Source organism: Ascaphus truei, chromosome 3, assembly GCF_040206685.1.
Source record: "Ascaphus truei isolate aAscTru1 chromosome 3, aAscTru1.hap1, whole genome shotgun sequence".
NCBI lineage: Eukaryota > Metazoa > Chordata > Amphibia > Anura > Ascaphidae > Ascaphus > Ascaphus truei.
Genome location: NC_134485.1, coordinates 100,709,657 through 100,735,928, shown reverse-complemented (window position 1 = coordinate 100,735,928; position 26,272 = coordinate 100,709,657). Strand labels below are relative to the sequence as shown.

Sequence of the window (26,272 nt, the reverse complement as noted above, 5' to 3'; positions counted from 1 at the left end):
TAGGAAACATATGGAAACAAACATGATTGCAAGATATCTGAATTTTCTGCGGACAGAGACATTTAAGAAAAAAAGTGACTATGCTTTGGAGAATAAATGAATACATAGATACAGCTCAACCTTGTTATAGCGCGATTCGCTACAACGTGAATCCGCTTATAACACGGTCTAAATGTGGCTCCCGATTTAAAAACACCTCCTTTCGCCGGCATCTGCATTTCTCTCCTCTCTGCGGCTCTGGCTCTCTCTGCTCTCTTCTCTCCCCAAGAATTGGTCTAGTGTGTGTGTGTGTGTGTGTGTGTGTGTGTGTGTGTGTGTGTGTGTGTGTGTGTGTGTGTGTGTGTGTGTGTGTGTGTGTGTGTGTGTGTGTGTGTGTGTGTGTGTGTGTGTGTGTGTGTGTGTGTGTGTGTGTAACAATAAAGTATTGAATGTTTAAAGGAAAAGAAAAAGGGAAAAAAATCCACATGGTGTAGAGGGATGTGCGTGAGTCATGTGACCCTCCTCTGCGCTCGAGAAGTCTATGGCAGGGGAGAGAGCAGAGAGAGCCGAGAGCAGCAGAGAGGAGAGAAATACAGAGAGGTGAGAAATGCAGATGCCGTTAAGTCCTCGCGCTGGGAAATTTACGCGATCCCGGTTATAACGCGGTCTCATTCATGACTCCAAGGACCGCGTTATAACAGGGTTCAGCTGTATCTATTAAGCCAGCTATACAATTGTCCCATGTTATAACAAATCATTTATTTAAAAATGTTCTTAATCAGAATTCATCACTTTCCATATCCAGCTGGGCTAAGGCAACCCCAACAGAAAATAACTCTGATAACAATAGAAGCTAATTGATAATAATCTTGGGCAATCATTTTACAATATCCAGCAGTAATGGGGAGGATGAAGGAATTTTTGCATTCTGCTTTTCATAAACACATTTTGTATAGTTGGATGTCACCTTACATTTTCTTTATAGTTTATTTTGAACAGCGACACACCAGACATCAGCTTGTAAACTAATGTAGACACTTATGTTTGATGTTTGTGCTTGTTTCTATTTAGAACTCAGATTTCCAATAAGAAGAACAATTGATAAGCATACCAGAGATATAAAAAGTAACCATTTTCTTAAACAACAAACAAATAAATTATTCATCCTTTAGTCAATAGCTGACACTCATACTCGTAGCCTTATTCAAAATGACTATACAAATATTTTTCTCATTTTTGTTTTATTGAAGCTTATGTTATAGCTGTGGTGACCTAAAAACATTTTTTACCCTAACATAACATTTTATTTTTATTCATATATGATACTTGATGTAATAATGACATATACAAATACTATGCACGTAGAAAAGTAGTATATATTACTGGAAATGCTACAGTGACATAATTGGAATTTTCTTTGCTTGGAGTTGAGGAGGAGCGCAGGGAAAAATAGTGGTATCTAAAAGAAGAAAAAATATATATAGTGCAGATGGCAAATCACTGCTAATATCATATATTCAGCAATAGGAATCGAACTCACAAAAGTCGTGGTTAATTACTGCATGTCAGAGATCCTTCTCTCTCTGACTGGAGCCCTTTGTATCTCAGAAATCAGGATATCCCTCGGTATGTAAATGAAAGAAAACCACAATAGTGCATACTGTTTGAACTATAGATAGTATATTCATCACAAATGTTTAAGGAAACTCACATTTTCCATGTATTATACGGATGGTGGAGAGAACCGCCGATAGAAGGGTGGTAAAGTGTGGAGCTGCTACTCAGCCCGCCCTCACCTGTGACGCGAAAGCGGAAGTGACGCGACGGCAGTGACTGATGCGAACGTACACGGCGAGGCGCAAGTGAAGCACCGGGTAGCAGCTCCACACTTTACCACCCTTCTATCGGCGGTTCTCTCCACCATCCGTATAATACATGGAAAATGTGAGTTTCCTTAAACATTTGTGACGAATATACTATCTATAGTTCAAACAGTATGCACTATTGTGGTTTTCTTTCATTTACATACCGAGGGATATCCTGATTTCTGAGATACAAAGGGCTCCATTCAGAGAGAGAAGGATCTCTGACATGCAGTAATTAACCACGACTTTTGTGAGTTCGATTCCTATTGCTGAATATATGATATTAGCAGTGATTTGCCATCTGCACTATATATATATTTTCTTCTTTTACATACCACGATTTTTCCCTGCGCTCCTCCTCAACTCCAAGCAAAGAAAATTCCATATCCTGGGACTTGGAACTGTCCCATCAGAGGAAGTTGAGCTGCTATTTTACACTTTATATTTATAATTCACTTTTTTGGTGTAAGGTGTATTTGTGTATTAACCGGTGTGTCACTTATTACACTAATTTATTATCACTTGGGAAGCGCCCAGTTCACCCACTCTCCCCACTCCCCCTTTTTAGTGACATAATTGGTCTGAACCTTTCTTTTTTTCCCAAAATTGAAACATTTCACAAAAATTGAAAACTTCCTGCATCCAGTATTTTGAGGATTTTTCCCCCACCATTTTTAAACATTTTCTAAAATCCAAGAATAAACCATTCAAGTTCTAGCAAAACCAAAACACAATGCTTTAAAAAACAAACAAATACCAGTTAGTGACCACTCTTAATTTTATGATAACTTGTTATAAATGTGAAAACACAATTCAATTCATCTTCATTTATGGAACAGCTGTTAAAAGTGGCAGAGAATGTGTTCCATGACTAAGTGCTTTCACTTTCTAACAACGCTAATATATTTTGGTATGTGGGACTGAGACTTTAACCCTCCAATGCGAAGTGCACATTGAATCAAAAAATACTGGAAAAACTCTATCATTTTGCACTTCCGGTTACAAACGATACAAAAAATGGAAATCAAGCATTGGTTCCTATTGTGTTCCACCGATTATAGCAGCCCAGCCACAGGTAAAAGGAAACAAGAAGGGAGGAGTGGCTCAGAGACTAAACAAGAGGTCAAATCTTCGTCAAAAGAGATGGGCAAATTTGTTTTATACGAATTTCAATCTGCCGTGAATCCAACAGTTCCTTTGATCCGTGGATTTCCACGGATCACTCTTCAAAAGGGAGATCCGCAATTGTGGGGTTTTTTTCAGAGGCAATGAAAAATCCGTCCCCGGATTAATTTTTGACAATCCGATTCAGAAGCCATCTGCCAACTGTTAAAAAGGAAGACAGAGACAGACACAAAGAGAAGAGACCTTTCTAATATTCTTAGCAGTCGCCAGTTGTATATATATCCCCTCAAGCGTCCCTCTTAATAAATTAGGGAGACATGCCTCTGCTGAAAAAGGAGCACACAAGAGCGATATGCTAATGGGTATCCAAAGTATATGTAAATGAGTCACGCCCCATACTTCCTAAAAGATTTCCATACCAACTATATACAGTTGATCGTAAGCCTAAGGAATAACTAATAACTGGAATGGTGTCAACAGGCCTAGAACCCACAACCACTGATTTACTAGGCCACAGCACTAGCCATGTGAGCTAAACCAGCTGATAGGGAGTATTACTGTCACATTCAACTTTTGAGCTGCTCACTGTTCACACATGCATCAAATCTAGCTATTAGCGTATCTATCAGGTATCTTAGGTGTGCACCACAAGGAACATTAAACCGTCAACCAAGAAGTGGAAGTGGTCTGCTTTTAAAGAAAGCTATGGGGAGAGAGCTACTACAGGCATGAGAACTCATTGTGGTGCTACATGATGGATATGCACAAAAATGGCTATGGTATAACAGAACAGGGACAACTATTCACTGTTCCATCTGCCAGAGTGCCAGACACATATTGAACTGAAATAATGTATTTTACAACAAATAAAACTCTATAAATTGCTGGAAGCTATTCCACTTCTTCCCACAGCACGCAAAGTCTAAGGCACAAGTCTAAGGGACCTTAGGAATGGGGTACGGTGTCAGACCCAAGAAGATCAGAAGTTGAACACACACAATCTGTTATTCAGAACAACTATAGTAGTGTGAGCTAAACCAACTGATGGGTTGCAGTGCACACTGTCTAGTAACAGCATACCTCCAAGGGATATCTATCTTTGTTGATTGTATTTGTAACCTTGAAAGCACTTCAAGCACAAAGTAATAATATATACTCAGGGCTATGAGTTACTGAGACCAGCTGAAATTAAATAAAAGTTGAACAGAACATGCAATACCTCGCTGTACTGGGTTAGAAGAAAATGGGTGCCACCTCTGCTGCTCTAGGGATTATAACTGAGGTTTGACAAGCAAGCACTATTATTATTTAAAGATGAATATTCTTAGTACTATCTGAAGTTATACATTTTCATTTTATTAGGTCAGATTTGTGCAATCTTGATTTATATAGATTGTACAGGAGGCATTAATTATCTTTAATCCTATTAAATCCCTTTGAAAAGGCTTTTGACACAGTTCAACACAAGAGGTTAGTATACAAAATAAAGCAAATTTGACTCTGTACAAATATTATTAATGAGGCAATCCAAGCGGGCGATTGTATTATATCTGTAGCGATGTGTAAAATTGGTGTACAGATCTCTCTCATTCTGGCAGTAATCCTGGTAAGAAGGCAGGGTTGCCAGTAGTTATCTGGGAGGTTTGCCCTCAAACCCCTGTGATGTGTCATATGTAGCAAAGGAACTGACAGAATGCTTTGTGTCCACTGTTAGTGACACAGAGGTGGGTCTTTCTGAAGCCTGTACACTGGCGACACAGTTTATTACACTGCGGCCAGATCCGCAAGCCGGGAGATTTCCCGGCTTGCTAGTGGCCGCCCATCGGCGTGCCGCGCGTCATAGACGCGCGGTCACGCGTCTTCGGGAGCGTGCGCCCCCTGCACGCGCGTCCAGGGGCTCCCCGAGGGAGCCCTGGTGTCCCGCGATCACGGGACAGCGGCAGGGGGTTCCGGGGGACCCGGCGGACCCGGCAGCGGTAGGGAGAGCGCCCCGATCGGAGGGCGCTCTTCCGCTGCTTCGGCGCGCGCCCGTCACTCTCGGGCGCGCGCCAGGCTACTGCTGCGGCACAGAACGGGCAAATGCTCGAATAAACTGTGCCGCAGCAGTATATTGCACAGCACTCCCAAAAGTTAGTGTGTTCAACCTGTGGGTTCATCCAGTCCTGTCAAGGCTGTGTCCAGTGTCTGCAGCAGTTCAAGTCTGTCTGTCAGAGTGGCCAAGTGACAAGCTGAGTACACACTGTGTCCAGGGCTCTGGCACAGCTGGTGGTCTCCCTTAGGGGAGAGGTGGAAGGACAACTTAATTAGAGTACAGGAGGAATCTTCTGAATGCAGGGCCACTACAAGATGTGCGGCTAAGTGTCGGCCGCTGTGATGGGCAGTCTGCCACAAGACAGGCTAATAAAGATGCCCATGAAAAGACCCTTCTTGCCTGTGCGTGGAGTTACTCAGGGAGAAGGTGCACCAATGAGTTCCCCGTCAGAAACTCCTCCCTGCTATCGTGGGGATCTGGATGGGGTGGAGGCGCTGTACCAAATGTGAGTAGGACTCAGCACACTACCTCAGATGCCTGTCATGGTGATATCTCCAACCACATCAAGTGGGAGAATCAGGAGTCCTGTTGCCAGCAGGTGCACCAAAATACACATATAATTGGGACAGTTTCTCACATATGGGGCCAGGATCAGAAGGGCCACAGGGAAACACCGTTACATATCTAATTGTCATTTTTAACATAGGATTGAAGCAGTGGGTCTCCGGAACTGAACTCCATTAATTTCAGCTCTGGGGACCCCTTGCTTCCGCAGATGCTTACCTCAGTAGGGGGTGCCAGTAGCTGCTATTGTCGACTTGCTGTGTTCACGTAATGGTGGAGTTTCAAAGCTCCTGCATCCTGCGGGCCAATAGGAAGCTGTGACGTCAATTGGGTTCAGCTTCCTATTGGCCCGTGTAACTCTGGAGCTATAAACTTTGCAGAGATACCGTCACCCCCTTGGGAGGTAAGTGTCTGGGGAAGCATGAGGACCCCAAAGCTGAAATTAATGGCGTTCAGCTCTGGAAACCCCCTGCTTCAAACCTGCAGCATGTAAATAATTAATAATAATAAAAATCGCATGAATTGCACCTCTTATTAAAAAAATCACTTCAGACCCAGTGAAGTTTATTGTTACTATGGAAAAAGAAGAATAAAATGCGAGAGGTACAGTACAGAATTTTACGAATGTCATTATAATATACTGTACGCTTTGCATAGCTGTGTATGATGCTCCTCCTATTATTAATCCCAGTATCACAATCTCTCTTTATACATGGACCTCATAAACTTTTAGCTCCCAGGTTCTGATTCATTACCAGTAACAAACTGTGTGCCGTAATTGAAGGGCACTTGGGGAACTGCGTAAAATCCTCTTGACACCTTAGTAAGGTATCTCAACACTGTACACAGAAATCAATTAAACCATGTCATGAATAATTAAACTCAACATTTTAAGATGAGTAGGTCGACGGTAGGTGGTCATACATTAAATTTAAGCTATGTCAAATTAAACATATGTGTTAATGAGTTCTTTTTGTTGAATACGGTATACGATTTAATGTAAATGTTTACTTACATGCTATGGCTTTTGTGATTCATTTCAAGCAGTGTCTATTTTGGAGTCATATACAGGCATACCTCGCTTTAAGTACACTCACTTTAAGTACACTCGCGAGTAAGTACATATCGCCCAATAGGCAAACGGCAGCTCACGCATGCGCCTGTCATCACGTCCTGAACAGCAATACCGGCCCCCTGCCTGTACCGAAGCTGTGCGCAAGCGGGGAGACTATAGAGCCTGTTACACATGTGTTATTTACATCAGTTATGCACGTATATAACGATTGCAGTACAGTACATGCATCGATAAGTGGGAAAAGGTAGTGCTTCACTTTAAGTACATTTTCGCTTTACATACATGCTCCGGTCCCATTGCGTACGTTAATGCGGGGTATGCCTGTAAAGACTAGAATCAATCACATTGCATACTGTGCAATTGCAGAAAAATGTGTGAGCATTAACATACAGACGTTGTAATCTAGTATTCCAGAATGGTACTGTATGTCTTTCATTTTATATGGACAATATGAGAACCGGGAACTGTAGTCAGCAACATCTTTGAGTAATGACCATTTTTGTTATTTATAGTATGTGGGGCCAAGATCATCTGCAGCACCTTACAGTACATGAAGAGGATGCAACCATAATCAACAAATAGAAAATTCAAGAAATAATGTACCCAGCGATTGTTAGTCATTCTATGAAGATATTGAAATCAATGGGAAAAAAGCAATCAATGGTTGAATCTTACCAATCTATCATTAAAATCAATGTTCAAAGTGTAGTGGTATTTGTGAGTGCTGTATGTATTATAAAATACCTTTTCTAAAATACAGTTCAACACTTTTTACCCCAATATTTAATGCATTTACAATATATCTAGATAAAATCGACAGCAAACTACAGTTAGTTACTTTCAAGTTCAATTTTTAACATCTTTATGAAGTATATAAACATTTTGATATTAAATGTAGGCTACACCCTTTTGACAAATTGCCTTAAATTGTTTACAAATGCACATGAACTATATCTAAAATCCAGCAGGGATCTGGTTAAGTGCAGCAGGCGATTAACCAGACTCCACCTGGCGAATTAAGTCTGTCAGAAAATCCTCCTGTTGGGAACAGGAGAGAGATTCCTTAGCTCACATTTGGGCTGACAGAAGGAGAGCAGAGAAGCCTGCACACAGACACTGTCTTGAGCACAAGGCTGTGCTGAGATCAAGACACCCAGACACCCTATTTCCTGGACACAGAGGACACAGGAACCTGCCAGAGACTGACATGGAGGGCCACCTGCTTAAGGTACCTCCTGAGACTTTGGAGTGATAGGCTTGTAATGGGAATATCCCTCTAGTCCTGCATAAAGGGTCTGGGGAAGGAAGTTAGCCCTTACAAAGGGATATGGGTTTGTTATTTTGTTGTTTTTGTATGTTTTGCCTGGATAAAGGAACAGGCTCAACAAAGCCAAGATATAATTTCACCCAAATCAGTCTCCATTATATGTACCTCTGCACACATCACTAACAGTCCATCAATTTCAACCTAGGTTTTTTGTGTGTATATGTACTGTATATACACACATGCATGTGTGAAATGTTGTCTTAAATGGTTTAAAAATGCATATTGCCCTAAAGAAAATGTAAAGAAATAAAGTATGCATACATTTGGATGTATCTATATAGGTATACAAGTATATCTGTATCTGTTTACATATTATTTGATTTAATTATTGAATGTAATCATTTATTATTATTGAATCATGGTGACAAAGTGATCCTCTATGTGGAGAGTGGACATTTGCTTGTCCTTATGGCCTAAATCCAATCACTAGACAAGACTTTTTCAACCAAAGGTGAAACCCCCAGAGATTAATGACTGTAGCCATTTTATTTTAGATTTCATTTTTTAAGTTACACTCGCATCAGTTTTATTTTGAAAGGGAGTCATTTGTCTTCAAAGTGTTATTTCTCTAACATCTTCAAACAATATACAGAATACAGAATAATATAGTACTTTTTCATGAACCATTACCAGCTACATGGATCATGTACAGTAAGTCTCTGTCCTTCAAGTCCCTCTGTAGCAGAACAGTATTATATTGTGCCAGTGAACAAAGTAAAAGTGTAAATTTGCTAATCTCTTAGCTGCCTTCATGCCACCCCTTTAACAGAAATTCTGCATGAGTGTGTCGAAACATGTTTTGTTGGAAATTCATTATAATGACTCTCAAGCCCAGATCCACAACGCTTGAATTGGTCTATTCAGTCTCCTCTTTTAATAGCAATTGATCTGGGATTAAAGATATGTAAAACTATCCAAAATATAGTTGCATAATATGTAGAATTTTTATATGTTGCATTTTTGATAAATGTTTTTCTGAAAAAAAAAGTTCGTCAAGCACATTCGAGGATATACTCACTGGGTTGTGTGACATGACACCATATACTGCCATTTTTGCCAAATGTCATGCATTTTTGCACATTCCTGAGCAAGTGCAAAGTGTCATTAAAATTGCTCAGACTTTCTCGCAGCCTCAGCAACACGTGTTACGTTTTGAGAAAATTTCACACAATCGCGCACTTAAGGTGAAAAAAAGTAAAAATGAGGAAGCAAGTTAGCAAAGATTTTTTTGTACTGAAACACTTCCCTGAGGTTCAAACTATATGAGTGTATAGATTCCTGTGGATAAAACCTTTTATATATATATATATATATATATATATATATATATATATATATATTTCCCATCTACTGAGGTAGGAAGCAGGGGGTCTCCGGAGCTAACCCGGATTAATTTCACCTCAGCTGGCCTCCTACTGGCAGAGATACATACTGCTAAAGGAGCTGACGGTGTCTCATAACTATTTAAAGGTTCCGCAGCCAATGGGAAGTCGCGAGGGATGGCTTTGTGACTTCCTATTGGCCCGCGATATGAAACTGGAGCTGCTGCTGGCAACCGCTTCCAAGGTATGTATCTCAGAAAGCAGGGTGTCCCCGGAGCTGAAATCAATATGGTCCAGCTCTAAAGACTCCCGGCTTCAAATCTAGTTTAAAAAAAAAAAAAACAAGGAGGTAGAGTCACTGGGGTTTTTATTGCATGATAAAAGTGTCTATTGTTTCCACATACTGGTTTACCCAGTGACATCAGTACATTAGTGGCAGTAAAGAATTGAAACAAAAATAATGTTGGTCATAATTTAAAAGTATGTCACCCTCCATTGAGCAAAATACTGGAGTTATCCGTATCGGAATTAGAGGAGTCAGTGTAAATAGCCCGGTGTATGCAAACTGTAGGCTTATCATTGCTGAATGCAGCCATTGTCCCTTTGTGAGTAAAGAGTCAGTGGTTCTCAACTTTAATAATACCAACCTGACCTGTTATACGTATTGCATTCGTCTTACAGCATAACCTTTACAAATATTACAAAAGAGTGTTAAACTACTACAGCACTCACCATTATTCACTAAAATGTGGAGGGGAAGATTCTTTGCTTTGAAAATCTGTACACATTGCCGGATGGACTTCATAGAAGCCAAATCACAGTATAAAAACTCCACTGGGAAAGAAAAGAGAAACAAAGTATGAATAAATATATCTTCACAGCACTTAAAAACATTCAATAATACATGGTCAAGGAGTCAAGTTGATGCTTGTTTTAATAACAACTTAATTTCATACAGCGCTTTCTCCCTATGGGACTCAATGTGCTTCATAATAACAGTATAGCGTGTGCTACGCAGCACATAGAGTTAAAAATCATTGTTTCTTAATCTTAATTATTTCAATAGCTCATACCTCCTGAACAAAGGATCAGATTTTAAAAGTAAAAACATTTCCTGAAAGAACAAGAGGAGGTATATATATATATATATATATTATAACAATGTTCAGACACATTTTGCTACAACAGATTGTGTGTTGTGCGTAGTTTTTTCTATCACAAACAGGGAACTGAGACCCTGGCTGATTTATTAAAATTATATTTGTTTTTGCATTTCTCGGGTGGTGTCAGCATATAGATGTAGCGGTCATGTAAAATGGCTACAGTCATCTCTCCTGCTGACAGTAAGGCCTGGTAAGTTGTGGGCATGCCAGCAGTAATTATGGAGGTTTGCCCTCACACCCTGGTGGGGTGCCCTGTGTATGGATGGGAGTAGTCACATGCTCTGACTCCATGGTTAGTGATGTCAGAGGTGTGTCAGCTTCCAGAGTGTACATAAGGCACAGCACTGAGTCTAAAGTTAGATCTGCGTCCAGTTCTGCATCCAGTTCTGGCAGGAGTTCAAGTTCTAGTACTAGCCTGAGTTACTGAGAGTTCTAGTTATGTTATAGTAACTGAAGAGGAGACTGTGTCCAGGGACCTGGCACAGGGCAGTGATCCCTGCGGGGATAGGGAATCCCTATCTAAGGAGAGATACACCTTTTAAAGGGAGGCACTGACTGAACATGAGTGGCTAGATATCTACTGCGAGGGGCAGCTAGCCCACATCAATCAATAAAGATGTTCTCAATCACAAACCCTCTCGTGTACATGTGTGGAGTGAATGTACAGAGAGGAGCACCACGGAGGAGTTCCTCAACAGGACCATCCCCATGCGGACGCAGGGACCCTGATGAGGTGGAGGCGCTGCACTGGAACTAGGTGAGACTCAGCACACTACCTCAGCTGCCTGTCTGGACGGGTCCTCCCCACACACCATCATGCGGGAGACTCAGGAGTCCTGTTGCCAACAGGTGCACCACCAGACACTACCACACTGTAATGGGGGCCGGTTAGACCACAGGGGCCAATGTGAGATTGGGTGGGTCAGGCCGGTTCAGAAATACCGTTACATTTGGAGGCGCTGCTGAGATCAGATCTGTCATCAGGACAGGCTCTAGCTAGGCACACTGGGAAACAGGGAGAGAGTCTGCTGCCACTCTGTGCTGCGTAGGGACGGACCTAGGGGTGGTCAAGGGGCTGACGGGATATTGTCAGTTCGCAGGGACGACCTAGGGGCCTGAAAGGAGTGAGGGGTCTGGAGCCGGGCTATAGCTGACCGAGTCACCTTGAGGTAGTGCTAGTTGGTAGGACGCCAGAAGGGATAGCCTGTAACTTGGTCAGGAATCCTGGAGAGGGTCTGCGCTAGGCTGACCAAGAGAGGTAGACGCCCCAAGTACTGCATGGCAGAGCCAGAGTACTCTAGCCATTCCAGACAGTTACCATAGGGAGCACAGACTGGGAGGAAGGAGTCACAGCAGACACAGAGAGAGTGAGCCTAGCCTGAGGTAGTGCAACATGAGTCCAGCCTAGATCAGGTACACATGTGGTGGTGCATCTGAGCAACTCTTTATTGTACTGATGTGGATGCTGCCCCGCAGAACGGAGCCCCATGTACGATAACTGTTACGAGAGAATGGAGGATCCGCGTGGTGCGGAGAACACAAAATGGCGACCAGAGGCTGATGGGGAGGGCACCCGTGGCGTGCGCCCCACTGGAGAGCAAACTGTCGCCGAGTTATCATTAACCGATCTGCTCTGGAGCGGAGCGAAGGCCGTGGCTGCCCCGTTTTTATCCTGTCTGGGACACCGAGGGGCCACCCTTGAAGAGTGTGAGGAAATTGTAATAATTGGGGGAGAACCCCGCGAGGAGAGCAAACAAACTGACTTTTTGGGCTTAAAAGCCAACCAAAATGGCGGTTCCCGCTTGCAAGGGAAACCGCATGGGACAGTCACAGAGGAAATGGCTGATGCAGAACTTGCAAAGAGCTGGCCGGGAATGGCGCGAACAGCAGAGCCCCGCCCTGATGGGGGGCATGGCGCGAAAGCTATGGCTGCGCCTTCATGGACAGTGACTCACTCGGCCCCTGTGCTGAGTCAACCGCTTAGTCTATGGGACCCTCCCCTCATTTCCACCAGGGGGAGTGACTTTCAACTATGGCCTGTGGGAATGCACCCACTGGCCCCAGGGACTGATATCCAGACGGCGCCACTACAAAAAGTAGTTCCGGCCGCGGAAATGGTTTGCAAGAAAGAGGGATATTTTGCACGCAAAGCTGCTGCAAGGAGAAGGCGGGAACTAGCCGCGGGAAAAGAATCCAGCTCTGAGGAGGAAACTGGCGCGAAAACGCAGACCAGGACTGAGAAAGGCGCGGCCTTAATTAAGGGGCATGATATTCCCCTGTGGGACCCGCCCATAATTGCAACCCCTGGGGGCGGGTTCCAGCTATGTCAGCGGAAGGAGGAGCCGAAGCAGGAAGTGGCTGGCCCAGAAGCTTCTACCGGTCAGTCGCGAGGAACCACTGACCTGGAGAGACCCACACTGAAAGTGGTCCCTACAAAAAGAATGGCCTGCCCCTCCGCTGTGGGAACTATGGTCTCCACCCAGCCCTACTCAGTACCCGGCGGGCTACTAGTAGTAAGGGTGGCTAACACCGAGACGGTGGTCGGGCTCTGCCTACAATGCGGGCTGCCCGGAGGCACGGTCAACACGGCGGCATGTTGCCCACATTGCGGGACACTGTACTTATGGCCTATGCCAACGTTTATACCGATACAATCGGCTGACCCCCCGGGGGACCAGGCTAGGCGAACCGCCGAGTCCCCTGGCGCACTGTGGATAGGACGTGCGAGTCCCGGAGAAAGGGGACTGGAGCCGGTCAAGTCGGCTGGGTCGGCCGCAACCGAGACAGTCGGGTCACCTCCTGACCGCACCGAGAAGGGAGAATACTCGGACGAGGATCTCCGTGAACTAGCGGAGGTGACATCGAGGACCAGGATAGAACCGGGGAGGACGACACCCCGTGGTACCAGCAGCTGTCAGAAAGACAGAACGTCCCCCGCAGATCGGCGAGCCGAGAGACGGAGTCCCTCCGCCTCAGAACGTGGCGGCGACGGACGAGAGACGCCGGCACCCCTGCGGACGGGTAAGAGGAGTCCCTTCACTTACCTTGCCCCCGCAGACGGTGTAGGAGCAGAGAGGCCATGCCAGGCCGCAGGCGCACGTGGAGAGACGGCATCACTTCCGGTGAAGACGACGGCGGAGCTTCCGGATGTCGTCATCGAAGAAGAAATCCCGAATGGGGGTCCAACCCGCGATGACGGTGTTTCCGGTTCCGGGGAGGACATCACTTCCGGTGGCGACAGCGGAACCCCTAGAAAGAATGCAGCGACGCTTCGGCGATCGGGGGAAGGTCCCCGATCACCTACAAGGCCCAGGAGTTGGATGGGCGATCCAAGGACTGAGGAGGGTGAGATATCCTCATTGGACCAGTCTACGGACAGCCAGGAACGGGTCGTAACCCCGTGGGGTCCAATCTCTTGCCCATACGCCCCATCCCACGCCCTAGCTAAAACCCCTGCCCCAATCACACGGTCCCCGGGTTCCCCGCCTAGTTTGGAATCTGTGGACATATCACCAGGGGGAGAAGGGAGGCGGACTGGGGAAAAACAGCGCAGTGGCGCTACGGAGGGCGATTCTCGGGGAGGGGGAGAGTTGAGAGTGGCCACGACAGCACCCGAACCAGTGATAAAGGCCCCGGGATCTTCCAGGTGGTCTCTACCGCGATCGGCACGGTCGTCGGGGGTATTTTCTCTAGATGATGATAGGGAGTCAAGGGGGTCAAATAAATTTAGAGAGAACCGTTGGTGGGCCCCACTATTTGAAGGGTACTCCGCGTGGATGGACCGCACTCGGTTCCTCATCCGGCGAGAAGATGTAGTGGATTACTGGTGGGCTGTGGGAGAATTCACACCTGAACAAAGGGATAGAGAGTTGCAGGAGCGGTGGCTGCAGATTGAGCATAGGGAGATAGAACCCATGGGTCCTAGCATCCTATCAGACCCCGTGGACCCTGATGAGCCCCTATCATGGGTGTTACCTGGGAGGGCAGGTAAGGCTGACCTGACCAGGATAAGTAGGGCCAAGCGAACCATAATGGCTCGGTATAAATCATCCCACGGGTTGGAGTACCCGTATGTCCCTGAGCCTCTTATGGACGAAATAGAGGAAAACCGAGAGAGGTGGCTTAGGGAGGCCATTGAAATGCACTTAGTAGGAAGAGGGAGTTCCGTGATAGGGAAGAAGGCCGAGGAGCGCATAGAGCACTTAGTGCGGGTATGGGGCATAGGGAGAAATATTTACAAGCACAGGGTGACATATAGGCCTGAGAGGGGACTGCCTAGGCACTATCACGTCACGGTCCTGGACATGGGCGGTAGAGAGGTTAAGAAACCTGACCTGAGTCACTATTTTTAGGGGGTACTAATGCATTACGCGGGTTCGTGGCTGCTGGTCGGGGCGGGCTTGGCGGAATGTACTGTAGTCATTTTTTTGTTATACACCATGGAAATTTGTACGTGAAGTTAACCTAATTATGTGTTGTATTTCAGTGCTTCCTGGAAAAGGGTATACAAATTTAGGTCCCAGCGAGGACGATGGGATTCACCAGGGGGAGAATGTAGCGGCCATGTAAAATGGCTACAGTCATCTCTCCTGCTGACAGTAAGGCCTGGTAAGTTGTGGGCATGCCAGCAGTAATTATGGAGGTTTGCCCTCACACCCTGGTGGGGTGCCCTGTGTATGGATGGGAGTAGTCACATGCTCTGACTCCATGGTTAGTGATGTCAGAGGTGTGTCAGCTTCCAGAGTGTACATAAGGCACAGCACTGAGTCTAAAGTTAGATCTGCGTCCAGTTCTGCATCCAGTTCTGGCAGGAGTTCAAGTTCTAGTACTAGCCTGAGTTACTGAGAGTTCTAGTTATGTTATAGTAACTGAAGAGGAGACTGTGTCCAGGGACCTGGCACAGGGCAGTGATCCCTGCGGGGATAGGGAATCCCTATCTAAGGAGAGATACACCTTTTAAAGGGAGGCACTGACTGAACATGAGTGGCTAGATATCTACTGCGAGGGGCAGCTAGCCCACATCAATCAATAAAGATGTTCTCAATCACAAACCCTCTCGTGTACATGTGTGGAGTGAATGTACAGAGAGGAGCACCACGGAGGAGTTCCTCAACAGGACCATCCCCATGCGGACGCAGGGACCCTGATGAGGTGGAGGCGCTGCACTGGAACTAGGTGAGACTCAGCACACTACCTCAGCTGCCTGTCTGTACGGGTCCTCCCCACACACCATCATGCGGGAGACTCAGGAGTCCTGTTGCCAACAGGTGCACCACCAGACACTACCACACTGTAATGGGGGCCGGTTAGACCACAGGGGCCAATGTGAGATTGGGTGGGTCAGGCCGGTTCAGAAATACCGTTACATAGATATGATAGCAATTGATTAATTAACTAATTTGAGGTACCTTTGCAGATGAGAAAGGTGAGTTGGCTAGAGTAGCCATGTGTATTAACCCTGGTTGCATATCTAAGTCACATGCCCACTTGTGTGCTGTTTATGATAGGTGTATAGGTGTATATGGGGATGGATTTAGGGGACATATTACTCATTTGAGGGACCTTTGTGAAGGTGAAGGGTGGGACAGTTTGTGAGCTGTGTATTAACCTTTGTCCCGTATCACAGGTGTGCCGTATGTGACAGGTTACCTAAAAATGTAATGAACATTATTTTTTCCTGAGTTTAACTCAAATCCACTCAGGAGAGAGTCCCAAGTGCTACATATATCACTCTAAACACACCTAAAGACATAACATGGAGAGACACCTGAGCACAAAAAGGAGAACCTGAGATGCATATCATTAGCACTAAAAATAACCACACAGGTGCAGCCACGAGTATTAGAACACATGTACCTGGGAAATTCTGGGAGATTCTGGGGCAGTCTCACAGTAAATACCTCAACATTTCTGTGAGATTCTTAATGGCCCATAGGATTAACACAGCGGGGGGTCCCTCAAGTCCCATTCAAACTGAATGGGACTGCAGGGACCCCTGCTGTGTTAATCCAATGCTAGAAAATTTGGAATTACCCAGTATACCGAGGCTGCTAACAGGTAGTGCACACACTTTATGGCAACTTGATTGAAGAGAGACCCAGCAATGATTAATGAAACAATAAGCCTCCGGTATTGAGAACAGGGAGTTGGGTAATAGTAAGCCGGATAGAGGTACAGGGGGACACCTCCCTAGGGGGCGCCCCCAAGTAAATCACAGCCCGGCACTAACCACCTCAATAATCTCCCTGAAATACCGCGTGGAGGTTAGGAGTACTCACGAAAAAGCCGTCCCTGTTGGTGCAGGGAATTCTGCAGCGGCTTCCTCCTCTAGTGTAGCTGGCATCAGCGTGCTCCTCTGGAAATGTTGACACAGGAAGAAGGGGGTAGGATGGTCCGTGGTTCACAGCAACTTCAGCAACTTCAAAGAGTAAAAAAGTCCATAGCCTGGACGAAACGCGTTAGAGTGGTTGCCTGATGTTTGCTGCTAGCGATCAATAAAGTTTTTTTAGACATCCATGCGTTGGCTGCTGAAGTTGCTGTGAACCACGGACCATCCTACCCCCTTCTTCCTGTGTTAATCCGATGGGCCATTAAGAATCTCACAGAAATCTTGAGGCAATGTTGCAGAATGTTGAGGCATTTACTGTGAGATTGCCCCAGAATTTCCCAGGCAAGAGTTCTAATACTCATGGCTGCATCTGTACAGTAAGTTATTCGAATACCACAGGGCTAACGTTGGGTTATTTGCTTTCCTGTCTAGGCATTATGATTACCCTGGTGTTATTTTTTAAATCTTTTTATTCGTTTTTGAATAACATGAAACTAAATAATTGCAATAATTCATGGAAAAAACAAAGTTATCAATAACTACTATAACCCTACACTCCCACAAGCCATCCCACCCACACACACACCATAGCTCATATATTATCTAAGACAGTGTCCATGGTGGCAAAGACAGTGTGGAGGCATTGATCACGCCCATAAACCGTGCATGCGCATGCGCGACAACAGTACGGGGCGCGTGGTACACAAGGAATCGGTTCAATCTGATTCCTCGGCACGACGGGTAGGTCACGTGAGCGGTTCTCTCAATGGGGGATGAACCAGCTCCGTTATGTCACAGACACGCTGCTAGACACGTCCTCTACAGCGCATCTACCATAGCCACAAAACGCTCCCGCTTAATGTGGGTGAAGTCAGTCATGCACACGCCTCCACACGGTCTTCTGCTGCATGTACACAGCCTAAGAACCTTGCAAGAACACCAGATATTGCCACAAAACAAAAAAAGACACCATCCCGATTCTGAGACCTCTTCATTTCAGAATAAATAAATCTATACATTTATATGGAAAAAAATATTTATTTTTATCATTGTTATAATCTATATACTATAACTCCCAGCATCATCTGGTCTCGTTATGATAGAGTTATGTAGTCTCCAGTTGGATCCTTTAGTGGTTTTGTTGGGTGCAGTAGATTTCCTAACGTTATTTTATGTTAAATAGTTTAAATGAGCTTAGTACATCTGGGCCATGCAGTATTTACCAGACTGTAATGCTAATGCTGCAAAATGTACCTCCAAAAAATACTACTTCAACCTTTTACATGGACTGTTATTTATACAGTGAGGTATGTGCCTGAATTATTTCATTGTAAAATGGATATTTTGGTAGTAGGTTTGAGTCAAATATAGCAGAGACTCCAGATATTTTCATATTTGTCACCAAGTGGATTGTATACTAGATTTCAGTGATGTTCAGTCACTGCTGTTTTAAAAATCTTTTACCAGTATATTCTTTGCATTAACTGTCTATATTCATACAGTAGGAACGCTTGTGTTATTCTGCAGCTATCTGGCAAAGTTGTTTTGATTAACACAGCTTACATTTCGCGTGAAAAAGGGAATTTAAATTGATAACCTATAGTGTATGTGCTTCTGACAGTCATACACTAAATCAATTAAGTACGTATCAAAGGGAAAAGGTTGCAAAGAGGAATGCTGGAAGTATACTGTAAGCAGTTGAAATCCAATTTTTCAATCAAATGGTCATTTTGAATCAATTATATTCTCGACAGCCTGCAAAGGTTTCTGGTGGTTTGTTGAAACAGTACATATCAACTGTGGGGTAGAAGTATTAAGTCATCTATATTACTAATAATGCAGCAATACAATAATCAATCATTTACTTATTTTCAAAAAAATACCACTTGTGGTGCATTTGTATGTCTCGGATTGGTCTGCAACCCTGTCTTTCCCCCATTATCACTTAGCAAACAGTACTTCCACAGCAACCAGAGATTCTGGGTAACGACATGCAAATGATCATTTACAGTGTATCACTCAGTGTATTTATTTTGTACTACCTACTCTGTGGTAAAACTCTTATATTGCCAATTGTTAACGGGTAAACTCTCCTTGAAAGCAGATATTTTGTTTTAAATTGTAAGTAGTTTTTTGGTGACAACAATACCCTTGGTTTGCAGCTGTGATAAATTGACCAGTTGCTTTGAAAATAATGTGCATATCCATCTTAATCGTTTTATTACCATTTCCATATTCCTGAATATATGCTGCAATGTTTCAAAGCACACCTATTACTAAACATTATCCGGTGTTATAAAATGTATAATACTCATTAAAAAAAGATATATTTTTCAGATTAAATTACAAATTCCTACAGTTCAAAATTAGCATTTCCAATGAAAAGCAGTATGTGCCACATCAATAGGGTTTGCATAACTGAATTTATATTTTGAAGATGCTGCCCAGGGATTTATATATGAACTGAATTGTTACAGCACAATTATTGCTATGGTATTTAATTGTATTTTTCAAGGAACCAAAATGACAATTTTTTAATCACGTTGGGGCTTATTTATTAAGCTTTTAAGCAGCCGTTAGTGTTGCTATAAAACTCCCACTAACACTTGGGCATTTTGGAGCTTATGGAATAAGCCCTTCATTAAAGCCTATTGCAGGGTAACATACCCAATTCTACGCTGGCTGCCATTAAAGTCAATGACGTGCCTGTTTGTAGTTGTGACAGGGTGAAGTCAACCCCTATCAGTTACGCCTGGGAAACATATGTCTGAGTGCTTCATCCAGCACTCATAAGGGTTAACTCAGTTGGAAGCTAGCTAATCAGGATGTAAGCTGACACCTGAGAGCCAGCAAGGTAGATAAGGATCTTGTTACCAGCAGTAGCTGGCTGTCTGAGATGAGAGCACATGGATAGATGTGCTGCTAGCCAGAAGGATACAGCACACTACTTACTGCAGCCAAAGTAAGATTTCTTTCATTTGTTTGCATGACTGCTTAAAAAGACTCTTACGGTTTGGGTATGGTTTAGCCAGCCAGCCTGCTAGCTAGGACTGCTGTGTTAGTCAGTTTTCTCCCAACGTGGAGCATGATTTATTTGCTTAAAGGGACAGTGTACCCGCATGTTATGTTGCTGTGGTGAAATAAAGCCACTGAACGTTTTCATTTATCCTGAAACTACACGTGTGGACTGTTCCCTGACCTCGGCTACAGGCCGTCCTGTCACAGGTGGTGTCAGAAGTGGGATTTGGACGGGCCCTGTATCTGAAGGGCCACACACACACACAGACGGGGAAAAAAAAATGGAGACAATTTTTTCTCAGTTCCTTGAGCAACAGCTCCAGCTAGCAGAGAAGCAAGCTGAGCGACAAGCCCAGCAAGATTAGCAACAGGCCCAGCGAGAGGAAAAGCTACTCCAATTGCTGGCCGAAGGCCCAGCCCCAGGCAGACCAGGCATTCCAAATAATCCACCGGTGATGGTGCATAAAATGAAGCCAAACGAAGACCCAGAGGCATTTCTCCTAACTTTTGAAAGGGTAGCCACGGCCCACGGCTGGACAGTTGATCGCTGGGTAACGACTCTGGCTCCACTCCTCATAGGTGAAGCTCAGGCAGCCTTCCAGGCTCTTCCAGCAGATGAGGCCATGGACTATCAGCAACTAAAGGCTACTATTCTGGATCGCCTAGGCCTCACTCCAGAGACCTACCGACAGCGGTTCCGGACAGTCAAATATACAAACAGAGACAGACCCCGGGTCGTAGCCCACCGCTTAGTAGACTTATGTACCAGGTAGATACAACCGGAAAAACATGACAAGGCAGAGATCCTTGAACAGTTTGTGCTCGAGCAGTTCCTACAGATACTGCCCCCCTCGTCCCGCTCCTGGGTAAAAAGACACGCTGCATTTTCCCTGGATTCAGCAGTCCGCTTGGTGGAAAACTTCCTGGGCGACGACACCCAACAGGATAGCTGGGAATGGCCGGTGCAAACACCAGTTGCTTCCGGTGATACTAGAGGCAGGAGAGCAGACAATCGAGGGGTCTACAACCCGCCAGCTCGGGAGATCCAGTCAACCCGATCGGAAGACCCTTTCCCATCTCGGAGGGTTCCTGGTACAAACTCCCGCAGAGACGCCCGTCCTGGGTCCGAGGCCACTGGATCACTCAAGGGAGGCCGCCACCCACAGTATTCCCCGAGAACCTGGACTCCTGTCACCCACCCGGTGGAGAGGATAACCCCACCAACCAGAAGGGAGGATCCCATCCAACAGCGGAGAGGTCCAAACGCCGAGCCCCGTCGAGAGCTTCCGCTGACGACCGAGGTTGCGGATTCAGGAGATGAGATGGACTGTTCATATGGCAGAACCACTGCCACAGCTTGTCTCCGAGGGGACCACAATCCGTGGTTAGTCCCAGCATCTCTGGAGGGGACAAAAGTAAACGCCATGCTGGACTCGGGCTCTGGAAAAACCCTGATCCTAGAGGGCCTAATTTCAATTTTATGACTCTCCTTGGAATATCGAGTGTATCCATGGGGATACAAAGAGATACCCGACGGCGAACGTTCTACTGCGTATCCAGGATCAAGAGGCTAGCCTACTAGTGGGAGTTGCTCCCTGGCTACCTGCTCCTGTTCTACTTGGCCGAGACTGGCCCTACCTCGAAACATTGTTGGCCCCTACTCCTACGGAGCCTACTTCTCTGGTACCGGAGAAGCCCGGAAACTTGTTCCCTTTTTCCCCAGAGATTTTTCCCCGTAGACACGATGTCCCAAAGACACGTAAACAGAGACGTGCGGAAAAAGAGGACTGGTTAAGAAAGGCTGGGACTCTTGGTAACATTAGTCAGCCCAAAGGACTGCAGGTCATGGCCGGGGATGACCAGGGTGGGGAACAGATAGATACGGGAATTTTGCCAGACCTGGATCTTCCTGACTTCCGTCAGAGGCAGAGGGAGGACCCAGCTCTGGCTAGACAATATGAGAAGGTGGTACAGGTCAACAACAAGATAATGGATTAACAGGGTGTAAAAGTGTTTCCACATTTTGAACTGTTGAATGGCATTCTATATCGTGTGAATAAGGTTACACAAACAGGGGAGGTCATTCGACAGATGCTAGTCCCTAAAGGGTTGATTAAAACGGTGTTCACCCTAGCCCATACTCTCCCATGGGGTGGTCATTTGGGCAGAGATAAAACCACAGACCGCATCTCGTCCCGGTTTTACTGGCCAGGCATACATGGTGACAACATGAAACTATGTGAGACATGTCCTGAATGCCAGTTAACTAGCCAAAAAGGACAGAAGCCGGCTCCCTTGATTTCTCTGCCCTTGGTAGCCGTCCCATTCGAGAGAATTGGGGTAGATCTGGTCGGACCTTTAGAACCCTCTGCGAAGGTACTGCACCGACACACTTTATTCGAGCAAATACCCGGTATGTACCTGGCAGATACCTAGAATGCGCCGCTCCTCACCTCTGACAAGCCCCGTTGCATTTGCCTTCCCAGCCTGGGTTCATGCCTGGCTGATGGGCGGCTGATCTGTTAAATGATAATGATTAGGATTTAATAGGCTGCAATGCTTCGCGTGTCTACCAGATGGCATAAATTCATGAATTGTAATGCAGTATATATATATGTACTGTGCAGTATTGCAGCCAGCGGGAATAAAATGCTTCAATCCCTGCCGGAAAATAACTCAATGCACTCGGGCAGAAAACAGTCACAAACCTCAATACACCCGGGTATACCCGAATTCGTGGGACTAGCCGAGCTCGAATAAAGTGTGTCGCCAGTGTACATAAATTTATACTCGTTGTGGTAGATTATGCCACCAGATATCCTGAGGCCTTCCCTCTGAGATCAGCCACTGCTAAACAGGTTGCTCACAGGCTGTTAGAACTGTTCTCTAGGGTAGGACTTCCCCAAGTAATGTTAACTGACCAGGGAACAAATTTCATGGCAAAGTTAATGCAGGATGTCCTAAAGTTATTGGAGGTAAAATCCGTCCGGACCTCAGTCTACCATCCTCAGACTGATGGATTGGTAGAGAGGTTTAACCGTACTTTAAAAACCATACTTAGGAAGTTTGTGGACACTGAAAAGCGAGCTTGGGATGAACTTCTCCCTTTCCTGTTGTTTGCGGTACGAGAAGTTCCCCAATCATCTACAGGCTTCTCCCCGTTTGAGCTCCTACATGGACGCCAACCTCGGGGTATTCTCGACCTACTGAAGGAATCCTGGGAGGAGGAGCCCTCCCCCTCCAAGAATACCCTTTAGTATGTCATAGACCTTAGAAATCGCCTAGACATGATAGGTCGGTTTGCTAAGGAAAACCTCAAATCTGCTCAAGAACGTCAAGAAAGGCAGTATAACCAAAATGCTCGCTTGAGGGTCTTCCAACCTGGGGACCAAGTGATGCTACTACTACCGACATCAGAGAGTAAACTCCTTGCGAAGTGGCAGGGTCCTTTCCAAGTTCTCCGCCGCACCGGGGAGGTGAACTATGAGATCTCTCAACCAGGGTCCAGGAATGGTAAACAAATCTACCACGTGAACCTCCTGAAACCCTGGAAACCGATGAGATCACTTTTCATCCACCCTCGGGAAGGAGAGACGGATTTGGGTCCGCAGCTTCCAAAGGGTAGTACGTACAATGACCATCAGGTTCCCATGGGAGGGCAGTTAACAACGGAACAAAGGTCAGACCTACTAGAATTATGTGACCAGTTCCCAGATGTTTTTTCGGAGCTGCCAGGGCAGACTAATTTAGTGTCCCATAGGATTGAGACAGAACCTGGCGTAAAAGTACGGTCCCGTCGCTATAGATTGCCAGAGGGCTGAAAAGACCTGGTAGAGAGGGAGATAATAGACATGTTGGAATTGGGCGTGATCGAGGAGTCCCACAGCGAATGGTGTAGCCCTATCGTGTTGGTCCCTAAACCAAATGGGAAGGTGAGGTTTTGCGTGGATCTGCGAAAGGTAAATGCTGTATCCAGATTTGATGCATATCCAATGCCTAGGGTGGATGAATTGCTTGACTCGCTTGGGAAAGCAGAGTATATCTCTACCCTAGATCTCACGAAAGGATATTGGCAGATACCTCTAGCGGAAGAATCCAAATGCAAAACTGCCTTCGCCACCCCTCTCGGGTTATACCAATTCGTCACTATGCCATTTGGGTTACATGGGGCTCCAGCCACGTTCCAAAGGTTAATGGACAAGGTACTACGACCCCATAGGGCATATGCCGCGGCCTACTTGGATGACATTGTCATCTATAGCAGACACTGGCAGTCTCATATAAAAAGGTTAAGGGCAGTCCTAACGTCCTTAAGAAAAGCAGGGCTCACTGCAAATCCAAAAAAATGTGCCCTGGGTAAATCCACTACAAAGTACTTGGGCTATGCCATTGGGGGAGGGATAGTAAGGCCACTAGCTAGCAAGGTGGCCGCCATAAAGGAAGTCCCCACCCCACAGACAAAGACACAGGTCCGCTCCCTTTTGGGGTTAGCAGGGTATTACCGGCGGTTTATCCCCAATTTTTCAGAAATATCTGCACCCCTAACAGATCTGACAAAAAAGAGTGCCCCGACCCAAGTTAAATGGTCTTGGGAGTGCCAAGACGCCTTTGACATGCTAAAAAAGTGCCTGTCAGAGGGCCCCGCTCGTCGGAGCCCAGATTTTAAAGAGCCCTTCATCATCCAGACGGATGCCTCAGAGGTAGGACTGGGAGCAGTGCTGTCTCAGCAATTTGATGGTGTTGAACTGGGCAATGAAATGGGCAATTGAGGCCTTGAGACATTATGTCGCCGGAGTACACTTCACCCTGGTCACTGACCATGCGCCCTTGAAGTGGTTAAACACCATGAAGGACACAAATCCAAGGTTGACCAGGTGGTATATGGCCCTCCAACCCTTCTCTTTTGATATTCAGCATAGACCTGGAAAAGACCATGGAAATGCTGATTTTTTTGTTAAGAGAAGGAGTGGAGGGTCGGGCTTCAGCCGTGTGGGACAATGGCCACACACAAACAGGGGAGGTATGTGACAGGGTGAAGTCAACCCCTATCAGTTATGCCTGGGAAACATATGTCTGAGTGCTTCATCCAGCACTCATAAGGGTTAACTCAGGTGGAAGCTAGCTAATCAGGATGTAAGCTGACACCTGAGAGCCAGCAAGGTAGATAAGGATCTTGTTACCAGCAGTAGCTGGCTGTCTGAGATGAGAGCACATGGATAGATGTGCTGCTAGCCAGAAGGATACAGCACACTACTTACTGCAGCCAAAGTAAGATTTCTTTCATTTGTTTGCATGACTGCTTAAAAAGGCTTTTACGGTTTGGGTATGGTTTAGCCAGCCAGCCTGCTAGCTAGGACTGCTGTGTTAGTCAGTTTTCTCCCAACGTGGAGCAGGATTTATTTGCTTAAAGGGACAGTGTACCCGCATGTTATGTTGCTGTGGAGAAATAAAGCCACTGAACGTTTTCATTTATCCTGAAACTACACGTGTGGACTGTTCCCTGACCTCGGCTACAGGCCGTCCTGCCACAGAAGTATTGGTCAATTCTGGGAGTTTCAGTAGTAGGAATTAGGGAGGGGTTGGCCAACACATATTGTATAAATAGAAGTATTAGTCAATATCTGCACTGTGGACCTTCCGTTTTCTCCACATTTGTAGCGGCCAAAAATGCCACTGGGTTCAAGGTGGTGGATACCTTGTTGATCCACTTAAATATATTTATTATGCTTGATCAACCAGTTTCTTAAGTAGGGAAAATATGGAGTCTATAATTAGCTATCCTTTTATTACTGCAGCTGTCTATAATTCTAATTATATGTAGCCCCCTTTCCCGTGACTAAGGGAACTATGCGTGCTGAGTACCTGTCTGGCGTACAGGAGGCCTAATCCTCCGCCACTGGGAGCCTGGGGTTATCTTGTTCTTACTGGATACAGCACATCCACCTGGGAGGTATCCTAGCACTGCAGGATAACCCCTCACAGGAACCAATACAGTCAGTGAATAAGGATACACACACTGGTATAACTAATTTATCTTTACTGACACATATAACTAAACAACACAATAACAATACAAGGCCCCCACAATACAGTACCCACACAATATACACCACCCTGGTGAAACACCCCCAAAGTACTGAGGGTGCCCTGGGCACCTAACCACCCCGGTGTCCACAGAGTCAGGCCCACCCAAAGAGAGTGAGGAGTAGCGCTACCCCTGTGTATGGCCATTGGTGCACATGGGTACCTTCCTGGTCTTAGGCCAGAAACAGGTCAACTTGGAATGGTGGATCCGCAGAACCGCACTGTCCTCCCACAATGCAGGGCCAAGCTGATCCTCTTTCTCTCTTCTTCCCGAAGGTGTCTGCCTCTTGAGGGAGCTCCAGCTGGAGGGTGTCCCTTAATGTCTCTTAGAGTGTCTGTGGTCTGGTTCCAGACCACAGCTCACCACGTGGTGTCCGTCACCGGTGTACT

At 45.6% G+C, this 26,272-nt stretch overlaps 1 protein-coding gene across 3 annotated transcripts in view; it reads right to left on the bottom strand.

The window, feature by feature from the left end:
* DHRSX (dehydrogenase/reductase X-linked) overlaps positions 1-26,272 on the bottom strand; it is a 576,187-nt gene that overhangs the window by 250,937 nt on the left and 298,978 nt on the right. For 2 of the 3 annotated variants that reach the window (XM_075594594.1, XM_075594596.1), the window contains exon 4: positions 10,022-10,123. The exons of the other annotated variant lie outside the window; for it this stretch is intronic. In XM_075594594.1, the coding sequence (XP_075450709.1) occupies positions 10,022-10,123 (102 nt within the window). The remainder of the gene's footprint in view (positions 1-10,021; positions 10,124-26,272) is intronic. 3 annotated transcript variants of the gene reach the window in all.